The 15,770-nt window shown below is 45.1% G+C and overlaps 1 protein-coding gene across 1 annotated transcript in view; it reads left to right on the top strand.

Annotated features, from left to right (window-relative positions):
* The window catches only part of KIF11 (kinesin family member 11), a 246,006-nt gene that overhangs the window by 157,095 nt on the left and 73,141 nt on the right, over positions 1-15,770 (top strand). The window contains exons 18-19 of the mRNA XM_078643407.1: positions 4,407-4,546; positions 13,742-14,021. Of these exons, the coding sequence (XP_078499533.1) occupies positions 4,407-4,546; positions 13,742-14,021 (420 nt within the window). The remainder of the gene's footprint in view (positions 1-4,406; positions 4,547-13,741; positions 14,022-15,770) is intronic.

Genomic DNA, 15,770 nt, shown 5'->3' with positions numbered 1-15,770 from the left:
TCCAGATCTCCTGAGGACAACGGAAGGTCCAGAAAAAAATCCGTCTTCGAGAATCCTGGATCCAGGTGGATCCGTCACCACTGCCCACTCTGCACCAGAAGCCCACGGGCTGAGTGGCTTAACTGTCCTGTGAAGTCTCACCAGTGATCCTTGCCTCGTCTCAATCGGTGGCTGACCCCTCCTGAACCCCACGAAGTCTCCTGCAGCCAAAACCTGAAGGGTCCCCCTGACCGTGATTGGCTATGGTAATGTAAATTCGATGCCAAAAGGCACCTCTGCATCCTCTGCCCCGAACTTTGGGGAGCCCAGCTGATGGTGCCCATGTGTCCCTCAACTCTCAAACTTCCCTGCACACCCAGTGGTCACCTTCAACCAGTCTTCTGGCCTGAGCCTGCTGCCGCTCTGTGACCAAGATTCCCCATTGAAACACATTGGGCGCCGGACTCTGATTTTACACTCTGCACCCGGCCGCCCCTGTGCCGCATGTGGTGTAGCTTTGATGCTGCCTTGTGGCCCCCTCCGTGCTGATCTTGAACCTCTGGACCTGTGCCCTGAAACCACATGTACTTGCAAACCATCCCTGTGCGAGGTACCCCCAGTCCCCATTGACTAACATTGGGCCAGTGACCTCGGCACCAATCCGCCCCAGTGCTGTTGGTGGTGCAGTACCTACCTTGAACTGACCCTTTCCCTGTGTTGGTCCAAACCCAGAAGATTGGAATTGTAAGCTGCGTATTTACATGCTAATGCATAACCTTGTTTTCCATCCATAGGATCGTATTTTCAAACCAATTCCATACAAAAGTTGATCTGTTTCAATTGATAAGTTCTACTATGCTAAACTGATTTTACAAAAGTATTTTAATTAATGTAAAGCACTTTCTTCTACCTTGCAAAACCATTCAAACTGCGTTTGAAAGGTATTGCTACTTTTAATCTGGTACTTACCTGCAACTGAGTTTCTCTTGGTTCTAGAAATAAAATAACAAAGTAATAACTTTTTAATACAAAACAATGGGTCTGTATTGAGTCTTTGAGTATGTGCTCTAGTTCTTGATATGCGAGTGTACAATAAATGCTTAAAATTACCCTCTGATAAGTCTTACTGTTCGACCACACTACCACAGATAAAGCTTTTAGCATTGTCTACTTAAGCCTCTAGGGACCCACTGAACTCTGTGCACACAATATACCTTACTTTGGTATCGTATATATAGAGCCAGCTTCCTGCACCTTTTTAAATGTGACCTCTGATCCGGCCTTTCAGGAGTTTTCTTTGCGAATAGAACAAATGTATGGTCCATTGACAGGTGGCTGCACCAGGAACTCTTGTAGAGCCCTATATTCAAAATCTTTCTTTTGTAAAGCTCTACAGCGGTTTATGCACAACTCCAACAATTTCAGGGGGTGTTGTGTGGGAATCTGACCGGTACAATGGAAATGTGATTTAAGATTGGGTTCATCATTTTGAATCCTCTGAGGAAGCCACATGAAGGCCGTTAAGCTGATGTTTGAGTAGGTTTAAGACTGCCCACTGTTGCTAGACAAAGCCACAGAGATGAGGTGCATGGTTTACAAAATAGTACTAGTATAGGACTAAGTGACTGGTGATCCATCGGGCCATATTCTGATAGGTCTGGAAATTCTTATTTTCCCGAGAAAAGGTTCAGGAATTCTTCTAGACAAAGATATGAAGGTTTCTCAGAGTAAGGAATCCAGAAATCAAAGATCTTCCCTGCAATTGTGTGCCTTGGTGGCCAGTGGGAGATTGTTTTTCCATTGCCGCCTTTGAGTTCTAGTGTTACTAATAGTGCCGAAACCGACGTATGTGGGTTCTTCCAGATTTTAATCTTTCCTAAATTTAAATGTGTGAATCGTACCCAGTCTTGAGTCTAGGGATCCAAGGTACCTTCAAATAACAGTAAACCATGTTAAAATTGCCATAGGTCTTAACAACTGTTTATTATGTAGCACGTATTTCTGATTTGAAACAACCCAAATTTCAGTCAATAAAGGGGGAAGTGCTAAGCTCCCTTACTGCCCTCTAGGGGCCACCACACCTCGCGCTTTTACGAGATGTATGAGAGTTGGTCCCAGAGTAGAGCCCAGCTCTAACTTCTCTGTGACCTACGCTGTTATGGCCCTGACCTACCCTGGACTTGACAGCTTTCAGAGCTTTATTTGTTTTAGGATATTTTTTTGTGGAAAATCCCCATGTTCTGGGCCACGGAGATCTGTTCTCTGTCACCAACAGTCATCATGACTGACAGAAAAAAATCGATCTTGAAATTCTTCTACCTGTGAATAAAAAATATGTACTTCTGACCCATATGAGCAGTGTATTTGTTGTCTTTATCCATCACCGAAGGCAGCATGCTGCAACATATGAAAATCCTTTCCTTCCAAGACTAAAGGAAAGAGAGGAGGTTGGCACTTTGTGAGAAAGTTCCTCTTTAGACATACTTAGCCTCCCCTTTCTGCCTGGAAAATTATGCGGTTTCGATTGTAACTACACAGGGTTCCTGCCAACCAGGTACCCTGTGCCAGTGCTCATTCCCTAAAACTATACCACGATTAGCACAACTTCAGTCTGTAGTAAATAGTACCCTTGATACCTAGGGCATGGGGGATAGAAGAGGGCCCCCTAGGGACACCTCACCAAGGCCATGCCACTGCCACTTGCATTCCTTGGTGCAGTAAAAAACGACAAAGTGAACATGGCACACTGCCTGTGTGCCTTGGCCAACAGCACTGCCTAAGATATAGGCAAATCACCCCTCTAGCAGGCCTTGCACGTCCTAAGGCACAGTGCACTCTTTCTCTGGTGTGGGCATATCTGCATGAACAGATATGCACCTACAATATCCAAGTATATTTAACAATATATAATATTAATATTATATATAATATTGTAAGAGCCAATGAAGCCATAGTGAGTACATGGGCTGGAAACTAGACAACTCTAGTTCTCCAGCACCATGATGGCTTCACTGAACCCAGGAGTGTTTGGTACCAAACAGCTCCTCCTAATAAACTCACACTGGTGGGATTTATTAAAATATGTACCCAGAGGGCACCTCAGAGGTGCCCCTTGAAAACTTACCAACCCTGGTGTGGTCTCTGACTGGCTTTAGGCAGCCTGCCGCCACCACCAGACATGTTTCTGGACCCCTTGGTCGAGAGCCCCTGCTCTCTGAGGCCAGAAAAAAGCCCATCCTGGGCGGAGGTGTCACCCCCCCCCACCCCCCCTCCCCTAGGATGGGCACAGTACTTAAGAGGGAAGCTTCAAAGGCCTGCCGCCTTTATATATGACCCCAGCCTCTGCTTCTAGCAGCAGATGGCCACCCCTGGTTCAAACCCCTCACTTTGGTGGGAAAACAAAGATCAAGTAGGTGTGTACCTTCGGTAACAATGTGTCTGTAAGAGAAATATATTACTTATAGATTCCTTACCGCCCCACCTATCCTCCCTGTTACACTGACTTCTAGTGATAGGGAGTCCCTTCCAGGGCCCCAGTTTTGTGCATCAGTGGTCAGTGTCTTGCATGGCTCTGCGCTTCTGGTGTGGAAAGTCGTGTCAGAACTGACGTCAGCGCGCAGGGGTGGCGTCTAAGTAGACACCGCAATGTCATCCCGGCAATCACGACGTCTGACGCGCGGGGGTACTGCTAAATAAAAATGTCTACGGATCCAGTCTGACGCTTGGGGGTAATTTGAAGGTAAGGCATCTATAACTAATATATATCTCTTACAGATACACTAATAATGAAGGTAAGTAATTTGTTCTTCATGCTTATCATTATGGTCGTTGTGAGGTTTAAGTAAAGTGAACGCATGGTAATAATATTAGCTTGGACTTTCCTGTAAGAACAGATGTTGATTATCTCAACCAGGAATAATAACGCACACCGTATTTCTTCAACTGGTACGTTTCTTTGTGCTAGAAGTTGTCAGTTTTTGAATGATGTAGTTATTTCCCCTTTGCTATTACTTATTCATAGATAAATATATATTTACTAAATGTGTTTTTGATACAGTCTCTTGATTTGAACGCTTCCATGGTAGAGTGTGTATTTAAGCGTTGCTTAAATCACAGTATTTAACAAAAGTTGAAATTAAAATAGGTTTCTGATGGCAAGCATCTTTGAGATAGAATTGATACCAGAAAAGTTACTGTGTGTTTTTGGAAGCTGCTTAATTTATTGACATTAGTGGGGAACATTGTATTCTTTTCTGGAACACACTGCATTAGATCTTAGTTAGTCCCTTACATATTCTTCATGACCTGAGAAGGTGGTGGCAAGGAGATGATAGTTCTCCAAATGTGATCATATATTTAGACTTTTCATTGTATGAACTATTTAGCTGCTTGCTTATTTTCATATATTAAACCTGTACTATTTTTAGGGTACAACAAAGATCATTACTACCTTGCAAAATCAGTTGAACATGTTGGTCCTGGAGACACAACAAAACTTCAGTAACATTCTAACAAAAGGCGGGGACCTGCAAAAGTCTCTTGTTGGCTTAAAGGCAGATGTTGAGATGTAAGTAGAAGTTACATTTCCAAGTTTAATTTTTTAATGTGTTCCCAACTGTTGGTAAATGTCAAATATTAAAAAGACAGATGTAAATATAAAGACCTGCCTTTATAGCTTACTCCATAAATGTGGAGTACTTTCAGTGTTCCCATGACAACGTCCTCTTCAAATCCTTCCATGTTCCAGATTGTGCCCAGTGCTAACTATGTTGCTGGTGTTGCCTACATCGCTTATGCTGTATGTCTATCACTTGTATTTGTATTTGGTATTTATAGAGCGCGACGGTCGCTCCGGAAGGAGCATCTTGGCGCTGACAAAATCCCTGTGGTGGATCGCATCCGGTATTTAGTACTTGTACTTTACTTTGATATTTTCCTTCCAGAGGTAAATATTTTAAGACTTTATTGTACTCATGTGAGAATTGTTGTCCACGGTCTCTCCCAAAAACTGAATAATAGTTTTTTTTCTGCTCTGGTAGCGTCTTCCTGTTCCCTTTGGTCCCATGGGGTATGGTGTTGCTGCATGGGTAGTTCAAGGTCTCCGTGTAGGAAAGTGCCACTTTTTGACATAGTCACCCCCGCCTTTTGCCTGGAGCTTGATGTAATTTTGATAGAAGTGCACTGGGTTCCTGCTGTCTCTGTCCCCAGTGCTGTATCTCTTTACCTAAAACTGTACAATAGTTCTCCCAATTGGGAATACCTTTAGCACCCCCTGTAAGTCCCTAGTAAACCTGTGGTGTGCCATGCCTGCAGACACTGTTTGTAGTATAGGTAATTCACCCCTACAGCAGGCCTTACAGTCCTAAGGCAGGGTGAATTATATTACATGTGAGGACATATTTGCACGAGCAGATATGCCCCCTGTGATGCCCATGTCAAATCTTGGATATTGCCAGAGAACAGGGAAGCCGTCTTGAGTATATGTACTGGGCACTGGTGATTAGGAGTTCCCCAGCTACATGATTACTTCACTGAATCTAAAGAGGTTTTGTATCAAACAGCTCGTATTAATAAGCCCACACTGATATCAGTGATGAATTCATTAATACCTCCACCCATAGGGCAACTTGGAGCCCCTGAAAACATATCCACTACTAGTGTACTGGCTGATTGGTGTAGGCCAACCTGCAACCACAGAGCGGTTTCTGACCCACTGCTGGTGCGAGCCCACACTCTGAAGGCAGAAACCATTCCTGCTCCGGCTGGAGGTGTCACCTCCTCCAAGCAGGATGGATACGTAATCCAAATATCAATGCTGGAAGCTTCAAAGGCCTCTGCTGCCTTTGATATGCCACCCAGGCTTCTCCCAAACAGTGGAATTGCTACCCGTGCCCATTTGGCAACATTGCAGGCAAGAAAATTAGCTAATCAGGAGGTGTGTTCCCTATCAGGCTAGTTCCACCCCTAAGGTGGGCTACTTGATTGAATACGAAAACTAGAATTCCACCATCCAGGATTTTGGTGAATTTAAGTTCACTTAAACAGGGTTATGCCCACTACCCACATGAAGTGGTCACAAAGAGGGTGAAGTCACCCTAAAGGTAAGTCGCCTAATGGCTACTACCGGTCACTCCCCTTAACACCCCTAAATTGAGTATTTAGGAGGCATCCCTGATGCCAGGAACTCAGATCTGACTGATCCAGAAGAAGAGGACAAAGAGGTGCAAGAGAACTAGAACTGAAGACTGCTGTGGAATTTGGGTGCCAAACCCTGCCTGTCTGCCCTCGTCTCGACAATTGTCACCAATTGACTGATCCTGCAGATGGGCATCTTCAAGTACCCTGGTAGACTGCGAGCCTTTTGCAAATTGCCAGCAATCTCCCTTGGAGTAGACGAGCTACTTCCCTGCAGTACGCAAGCCCTTTAGATGCAAAGTCTGGTTCACTGTGTGGCAACTCCCTGGCCAGCCTGACACTGCAGCCCCCCAGGAAGAAGTACCTGTGCTCCCGAAGGTCAGAAGTGACAAATCCTGGAAGCCTCCATTAATGTCGGTCCTCACAAATCAATTGTTAGGTTGATGCACACATCAGGGATTCATTTTATGTGGATTCCTTTAATTATCCCAAAAGCCATGGTTTAGAAGAAAAGGAAATTGGTCTGTTTTAGTGCATAGCCGGAATAAAAGGGATCTAGATTGGTTCTTGCACGATTTAAATAAAACATAAGCTCTGAGTGATATTTGGAATATTAGAGTTTCTTCCTAGTGTTCCTTCAGAACTCTTCTTGAAAGGTCCATAGCATCTCTAGCATATATGTAATGTGTGTGGTTGGTCATTCAAGGTCCCTAACTAGGATTGTAATGACAATTATGAAATGCTCCAATTTACCGTCATTACGGTGGAAGATCTTTAAAAGCTGAGTTTGCACTCATTTAGACTTCACAATATTGTGCTGTTGTGATCTGTACTGAAAGGTCTCATTCTCTTGTTGTACTAGGCTACCCATCTATGTGACCTATGAACAAATTGCTTAAAGCCTTTGATATCTAACTGAGGATTTCCTGTCTTCTGGATTATCGCTGTAGCATGGGTTGATGCAGTCTTTCTTCTATCTTTTATTTCCCTGGTTCTCAATCTAAATATTAGCAATGTACATTGCACAGCTTGCAGAGGCTGACTATCCTAAAAGCCATCTCCTATTTGGGCAGCTGTCATCTAGCTGTCTTGTGAAACAAAAGGGGATGATGGACGGAGCGTTTGAGCAAATCAAACACTCACCCCCAGTCAACTGATCTGGGTTTAATCCATCACCATTTTTTAGCTCACTCTGCCACCCCAGTTCAGACATTGCCATATGCAAATCAGTCTGACCCTGTGCCTCATGGGAACAGTCCAGCCCCAACTGCCAAGCCATATCTGAACTGGGGTGGCTGAGTGATACCCCTGAAACCTAAACCTACAATCCACGTCTTGTCTGAGAGGCTGCCTTGCTGCCACACAGCAGACATGTTGCTGGACCCCTGGGGGGCGAGCTCCCGCGCTCCTAGGCCTGCAACAATGCACATCCTGGGAAGAGGTGCCAAGCCTCCTCCACCCGGATGGGCAGGGGAAGCTTCAAAGGCATTCCGCCTTTGTGAGCTTCTCCAGACCACTTGTTGTGCTCAGCAACTGTCCCCCCACCAGTTCTGACCCCCACTCTGGCGGGAAGACTGGCGGGAAACCCTACGTCAGAAAGGGGGGTGTGCCAGCCTGTGCCAACTCCACCCCTCAGGTGGGAGAGGAGAGGTGATGCACGACCCCGGGCTCTGGCCATCTTGAAGATGGGGAGCCCTGCCCAATCACAGCTAGGCTCATGCCCACCTCCCACAGGAGAGGAGCAGGCTAGGGGTGTACCCAGCCCAGGACAGGAACCCATTGATCCCTGCCCTTGCCCTACCTGTAACTCCTCTAAATTTAATATTTTGGGGCACCCTGAACCTTTTTCCACAGATCCAGATTACGAAACAAGAAAGAAGATCAAGGAAGAAGACCTGCTGTGCAGCTGCTAAAAAGAGGAAGATATCAACTGATTTGGCCTCAGCCCTACTGGTCTGTTGACCCTCGAACCTGTCCCTGCTAAACCCCGGCGTCTCCAGTGGTCAGCAACCTCAAAAATCCCGGAGGACCTGACTGCCTTGTGACTCTGACTACCTGGGTCTCCCACGAGCAGTGGTACTGCTCAAAGCAAGTAACAAGCCCTGGCATCAGCCCAGAACCGCGAACCCTGCACACTCTGCACCCGCCAAGTCTGGCCTGTGCTGGAGTGAATCAAGACCCGGAGGACGTCCCCCTGGCGATTCTGACCTGGAATCCAGTGCCCAAGGACCCTCCTCGATGACCCCGACGACGCCTGCAGCCTCAGAGCAAGGGAATCCTCCAACCACGACCAGCAGGGGGTAAGATTTCCCGACCTCAAAAGACACCCCTGCACCCGGCACCCCCGGCCCCCTGTGCCCAACTCCTGGGTGCCTACCTAGCCTCCAAGATCCCAACTTACCCCTCGAAGTGTTGGTCGCACCAGAGAATCCTCCGTCCCCAAGCCTGCAGCATTGGTTCCCTTTTCAAGATCTCCATTGAATAACATTGAGCGCCCAACGGCTCAAAAGCACCCTGCACCCAGCCGCCCGAGTGCCTCTGGCAGTGCAACCTTTGTCCTATTCTACTTCCCCATTTGCCCTGAGTAAGTGACCAGGAGCCCTTCTCCCACAGCCGCGTGGCTTGCTAGCCAGCAGCCACCAACCGAAGGCCCCCTGCCTTTTATTGGATAACATTGGGCCTAACTACCTCTGCACCCGGCTGCCCCTTTGCTGCTGAGGGTGAACCAACTGTACCTATCTGACTCTGGGGACCCCGGAGTCTATGCCCAGAACCTTAACTTCACCAGTCGAGTACTCGCCTGGAAACCGATAACCCACTTTCCTGCCATAGGATAACATTGACTGGTTTGACTCGAAAAATCTTCTTAGTGTGAAGTTTTGAAACGCTAAAATATTCCTATAAAATCAACCGAATTCCGAAGTACTCACCTGTGATCAGGAGAGAAGCCAGTACTGTACCTTGCAGCCCAGTACTGAACCGCAAAAGTAATCCTAACCGGGTTTATTAGTAACCTGAATTTTCCCCATAGGAATCCATTGTCTGCTTTTTTATGACGTTTCTTCTGTCTACTTTTGTAAACTTGAAATATTCCTTAAAAATCGTACCTACTACTGAAACGTAATTACTTGCCTGTCTTAAGTAGAGACCCCAGTGCTGGACCTAGGAGCCCAGTACTGGATTACAAAAGTAACGAGAACGTACTTTACCTGTAACCTGAACTTTCTCCCTTTTGGATAACATTGCTAGATTTTCAAGTGTGAACTTTTAAAATACCTTTTTATTCTTTAAAAATCATTGCAATAACTAAAACGTTTTTACTAAACTGTTTTCAGCTTAGACCTCGGGACTGAATCTAGGATACAGTCCTGGAGTTCCAAAAGTAATCGATAAATTTATCAGCTGCATTTATGTAGAAAAACCCATTGAGCTCCATGTTAAATTGCGTTTAGAATTGTTGCCTACTGCAACCTTTGTACCTATTGTGTTTTCAAAGTTTATTGCCTCTCTGCAAAATTAATTACATGAGAGTACTCCTATCGCAAAAAGTATATTTTGATATCTGTTGGTTCTAAAAATAAAACAACTGTATCTTTGGATATAAAAACAATTGGCCTGGAGTTCAGTTCTTGTGTGTGAAACCTTTTGCTGACTGAGTGTGTACAACAAATGCTTTACACTGTCCTCTGGTACTGCCTTACTGCTCGACCAAGCTACCACTTTTGAGAGTAAGGTCAGACCTGACTTTAACCTCTGTTATACCTCTGGGGATTGTGGACTCTATACACACTGTACCTTACATTGGTCCAGTATATATAGAGCCACTTTCTCACATTATATATAGAGCCAGTTTCCTACACTCCTGTAGATTTTTTTGGGGTGGAATTGGCTATAGCTGTCAAGGGAAAGAGTTCTGGATCCTCAAGTAAGAGGTGACGCACCCTGCAAGAAGAAACCATAAAGAACTTGTTCTCAAAGTCTCACTGTCCATATTTTTTCTGCTACCTTTAATGTAATCTGTAACGTTGACCTTTTAAACATACTTTAAATCACTACGGACTAAATATATTAACCTATACCACTGCTGGCAAACCTATCCAATTCCTCGACCACCAACGCTCATACACCAGGTATTCTACTGCCAATTTGGGGCTAAAAATCTATAGCAGTCTTTCAGCTGTGCATCTACGAACAGCACTGTATATCCCAAAGAGGTTCTTTCTATTTGGTGTAATTGCTCCCATGGACCACTCTTCTGTTATCTTTTGGCAAATGCCAAAAGAAGAATTGATGGGCAGAATGCAGAACGATGTCACACATTGACCCCAGTACAGAGATCTGGGCCTAAATTCATTGTTTTTTTGCTCACCATGCCATTCCAGTTTAGACCCAGCCATTAGCAAATCAGTCTTGACACTGCACCCAATGGGAACAGTCCAGCCCTAACTGCCAAGCCAAGTCCTCCCTGAATTGGAACCAATCATCCTAGGACCGGTTTTTGGGGTTTCACCCTTCATCAGCCAGGATAGCTTGACTCCAGTAGCATGGAGAGCCTTAAACCCACGTCTGGGTATACCCGTCCCATGAGGCACAGTGTCAAGACTGATTTGCATATTGCTGTGTCTGAACTGGGGTGGCGAAGTGAGCTAAAAAATGATGATTCAGCCCAGATCTGTGACTGGGGGTGAGTGTCTGAAGTTTCAGCACTCCGGCCATCATCTCCTTGTGTTTGCTTTGTTCACCCTAAGTTGGCAGGCGATGCCCAGACGTGCGTTCCTTGCTTCACTTTGCCACTGGATTCAAGCTAGCCCGGCGGATAAGGGCTGTTGGCCCGAAACTGATCCCAGGATGCTTGTTTCCTGTCCAGGGAAGACGTGGCTTGGCAGTTCGGGCTGGACTGTACCCATGAGGCACCGTGTCAAGACTGATTTGCATATAGCTGTGTCTGAACTGGGGTGGCAAAGTGATGATGGATTCAACCCAGATGTGTGACTGGGGATGAGTGTCGGAAAAGTTGCAGCGCTCCGTCCATCTCCTTGTGTTTGGAATGATATTTTGGCACCTTTCATTTGTATGTCAAAGAGCTTTTCGTTTTCTGTTAAGATCATGTTAAGGACATGGAGGCAGCAACTTTGTCCTGGTCATCCTACCTACTTTGACCTACCCAGACAGTTCAGAACTGTACCCAGATAACTGTAAGCAATGCTCCATTTATGCTGTGGACTAGCAATGAATCGAGAAGTAGTTACCGGTTCTTGTCAACAGTCTTCAGGCCCTTTTGAGACAGTACCACTTTCTGACAGAAGTATCTGCCTTAATGGCTTTCTAGGCGCGGCCAATGAAATTCAATCTGCGTGTAGCATTTTGTTGAATTTTAAATGGCATTGTCCATGGAAAAGCTGAGAAATCTAAAGGTCAGACAACCAGTACAAATAGTATAATGTCAAGCGTTTTAATCAATAATTGGTATGAATTTGACATCTGTCCTTGAGTGGAGGTCTTTTGACATTTTACAATTTCATATTTCATCTGTGCATTGAACAAGCAACATATACATTGGTTTAAGGATTTAACGTACCCCCGACTCTATCATGGTAATGGTTTTTTGCAAGCTAAACCGGCAATTGGATTGTTTCAGATCTGGAACAAGAGACCTCGGAAATTGCTAGAACCTTCCATTTGATTGTAGGAATATCTTTAAAGCCTTTACTTTGCTTTTGTAACATTGCAAAGTAGGCAGAGCCATGGCCAAGTTACTTGATTCTTTTGTATTTTAACAAGGACTCAGACCTTCAGTAGAGTACTGGCTCCCTGCTGTCCAGGTTCCCAGTAACAGTGTTCTTTCCCTAAAACTGATCCACAATTGGACCTTCAGGCCCCCTGTAAGTCCCTAGTAAAGAATACATACGTACCTAGGGCATTCGGACTGAAGAGGGTCCCCTATGTACTCCTCACCTAGGATAGACAGACTGCCACTGCAGCATGTTTGGCGCAGACAAAACAGTCAACATACCTGTTATGCCAGCTATTTCTTCCAAAGGCATAGGTAGGTCACCCCTCTAGCAGGCCTTGCAGCCCTAAGGCAGGGTGCACTATACATCAGGTGGTGGCATATCTGCATGAGCAGAGATGCCCCTAGATCATTAGGGTCCATTCCTTAGTGGTGCAAGTGCAATGGAAGCCATAGAGAGAACATGGGCTGGAAACTCAACAACTCTAGTTCCACAACCCCATGATGGCGTCACTGAACACAGTGTTTGGTACCAAACAACTCCAATGTAATAAATCCACTCTGATGCCAATGTGAGATGTATCAAACCATATACTGAGAGGGCACCTCATAGGTGCACCCTGAAAACCTACCGACCTTGGTATGGCCACTGGCTTTAGTTAGCCAGCCACACTCGGACATGTTTCTGGACCCCTGGGTGGACAGCCTCTGCTCTCTGGGAGCAGAAACCATGCACATCCTGGGATGAGGTGCCACACTCGATCCGTAGTGATCCTGATCTCAAGTCATGCATTGGCTGACCCCTCCTGGACTCCACAACGACAGCTGGAGCCTGAATCCAGAGGCTCACCCGGACTGTGAACGGCTACGATAAGAAGACTGACGTCTAAAGGCAACCCTGCACCCGAAGTCCCTGCGCCTTGGTGAGCTGAATCAACAGAACTTCTACGTCCCCTACATCTCTACTTACCTCTGCTGGTGTTTGTCTCCCTCCTGCAACCTCCTGTGCGACGCCTGCAGCCTATTTGTCGGAAGCAGAATTCTCATTGAAAAGCATTGGGCACAGACACTGAAATCGCACCCTGCACCCGGCTGCTTTTGTGCTGCTGGTGGTGTACGTTTGGGTCTGCTTTGTGGCCCGTGCTTCCCTCACCTCCAAAGCTTGGCCCCTGAAACCGATTTTCTTGCCTGCAAGCAGTGTGGCTTCGACCAAATGGTCTCCACCCTCTCCCCAGGTCTCCATTGAAATGCATTGGGCCGAACTCTGATTTTGGCCTCAGTGCCTGGCTGCCCCTGTGCCGTTAGTGATGCAGTTTTGGTACTTACCTGTCCCCTGCGGACCTTTGGTCCCGAAGACTAGAATTGTAAGTGTTGTGCTTACCTGCTAAAACGCATTGTTTTCCTCCATAGTATAACATTGAACTGTTCAGAAATTGCAGCGTCAACTTTTTAAGGTGAAACCTTTTGTTAGTTAAAAATGTACTTACCTTATTGTGATTATCTTGGTCTAAAAAAAAAAAAAACACACCGCTTATTTTTATAAAATTGGTGTGGCTCTCCTTTTTGAGTCGTGTTTCCCTTGTTGGTCATGTGTGTGCAATAAGTGGATTACACATTGTGTTAGGCCCAAGGCTGCCTGCCTACACTACTACTAATAGAGCACTTTGGGTTTTACATTGAGCCCTGTACACTTTTGAGGAATGGCTGGACTCTGTGCACAGTGTAAACACCTAGTGTCCGTACCATATACAGCTACCGCTTCCTACATGTATATTCTCTAGTTTGATTGTAGCTAGTTTTAAAGGCACTGTACGTTTGTCATATTAAATGTTTGCAGGTCTTAGCTAATGTTTAAGCTGTTATTTTTCCTTAATATAATATGCATTTCCCCCACAGGCAGTCGTATGAAGTGGTTGACCGTGCCGACTCCCAACACATGAAGTTTAATTCAAATATGGAAAACCTAGCACAAGAGATCAGGCAGTTAACAGACTCAAGCATTACTACTGTGGAGGATTCTGCCACACGCTGTGTAGAGCTGAGAAGTGGGCTCACATCAGTGTGCCTGGAGACAGAGCAGTGGGTTGACAATGCAAGTGCCACAATTGGCCATGTGACTGACCAGAACACATCTTTCTTCAACAACAGCAAAACACAGATGCAAAGTTTACTGCAGGTATTTATTGTGTTTGTGAGTTTGGGCTTCTTCAAACAGGTTGCATGGGTTCTTTCAGTGCAATGAAGCATGAATGTAAAGATGAAATAAGTCTTGACAATATTGTAGGTTTGAGTGTCACATAAGATCGGGACTTGGGCAATCTGTATTACTCTTCTGAAGATCCCAAACTCTTTATTTCCTCTTATCATCTTATGTGCATCCCTAATACTTTACAGAAGTTCAGGCTTTACATATTAGTATAAGAAACAAAATCGGTTTGTTTACTGAAGCTGTATAAGATCTGCTTTATTATTTACTTGCTTGCTCTACATCTGCAGTCTACAATACGGCCATGAATGTATATATTTGTCAATGATAAGTCCCTGGCTTTGCAAACCCTTTACTTTATTGAGCCTGTGGATCACACCGATTGCTGTACTCCCAAATGCAATCTGTGAGGTGGGTAGTAATCTGTAAAATGCACTCTTGCAGTTTATCTCTCTATAATTGTCTGCTTTAGGTTGGAGATGCATGTAGTTTCTAGTTTTAGACACTGAATAATTTGAGGGCTCTACTTAACTGAAGATCTTAAAGTCTTTAGTAATTACTGTAGTTAAATGGATCATTTTAGAGAACACTACTCTGGGCTAGTAGAAGATCATCACAAATCATGAAATTCACCAACAAACCTCATACTAAGAAACATTATGATTCATACTAAGAGCTAAACATTTGATATTTGCTGGTTATGGGTCCGAATGCATCCATAGTGAGGCTCTTAATCAAACTAGCATGAATCGTGTATACCTAGAAGTGACAGCTGCTCACTACTAGGTTTTTAATTGCGTGACCATCCAGTTTTGGGTGTTAGTCTGATTGGAAGTCCACGAAAAGGTGGTTTGCTCTCGTATGCAGCTGATGTTTTTTCTAATTTTCTGGACTGAAGTACACCGTTTAGGGTTCAGGCAAGAGCTTGTGATTCTTTTGAAACCGAATGTGAATAATCTAGGTGTGAGGATCTTTTGGACAGTACCATTTAGACTTAGTCATGGTTTCTTGACACCCCGCCCCCCGTACCACCATCAACGTGTTTCCCCATCACCATCCCTTCACCTCAACCCCCCCATCCCCAATTTGTTACATAAAGGATTTTTTTGTTGACAATCTTGTATACTTCCTGTGAAAGGAGCTTGTGAGTACTAAGAATTCATGTGGTAAATGTGAATTCTCTGTGGGATTGTGTTGATGTATTTAAACGTTTTGAGCAGGCAATACCTAACTTGCTTCAAGATTTATCCCTCCTTGTTAGGATCCATCGCTGCTTATTTCAGGAGACAATTGACTGATATTGTGGCTGTGAGCCAGAACTCCAAAAGGTAGCTTGGATTGCCAGAGGCTTTGCATTTGTCCTTGGGTGAGGATGGTCCTTTGAGGACCTGATGATGTGCCACATTGCTGTAAAATCCCAGGTGCTGTACATGCTAGACCGGGAATACACCTGCTCCCACATGCTGTCCAGCTACATTGGCTCAGGACTCACTTGGAGCAGTACATCAGATATTTGATGTGATTCTGGTGGCTGCATCTGTATTGGTTAGCGAACTGGATACCATTGTGTGTCCTTTGGCGCATTGGTAGCCAGGACTCCATTAAGAGTGAAGGGAAGCGCTACAGGGGGTGGAGTGGCACAGTGGATCTGAAATAGGGCTAGCTTTCAATACCAGACTGGTTGATGGACTGCTAAGTAAATACATCAAGGGTAGCAGT

Source organism: Lissotriton helveticus, chromosome 5_1 (assembly GCF_964261635.1).
Source record: "Lissotriton helveticus chromosome 5_1, aLisHel1.1, whole genome shotgun sequence".
Lineage (NCBI taxonomy): Eukaryota > Metazoa > Chordata > Amphibia > Caudata > Salamandridae > Lissotriton > Lissotriton helveticus.
The sequence above is the reverse complement of the archived record's forward strand: the minus strand, read 5'-3'. Positions and strand labels throughout refer to the sequence as shown.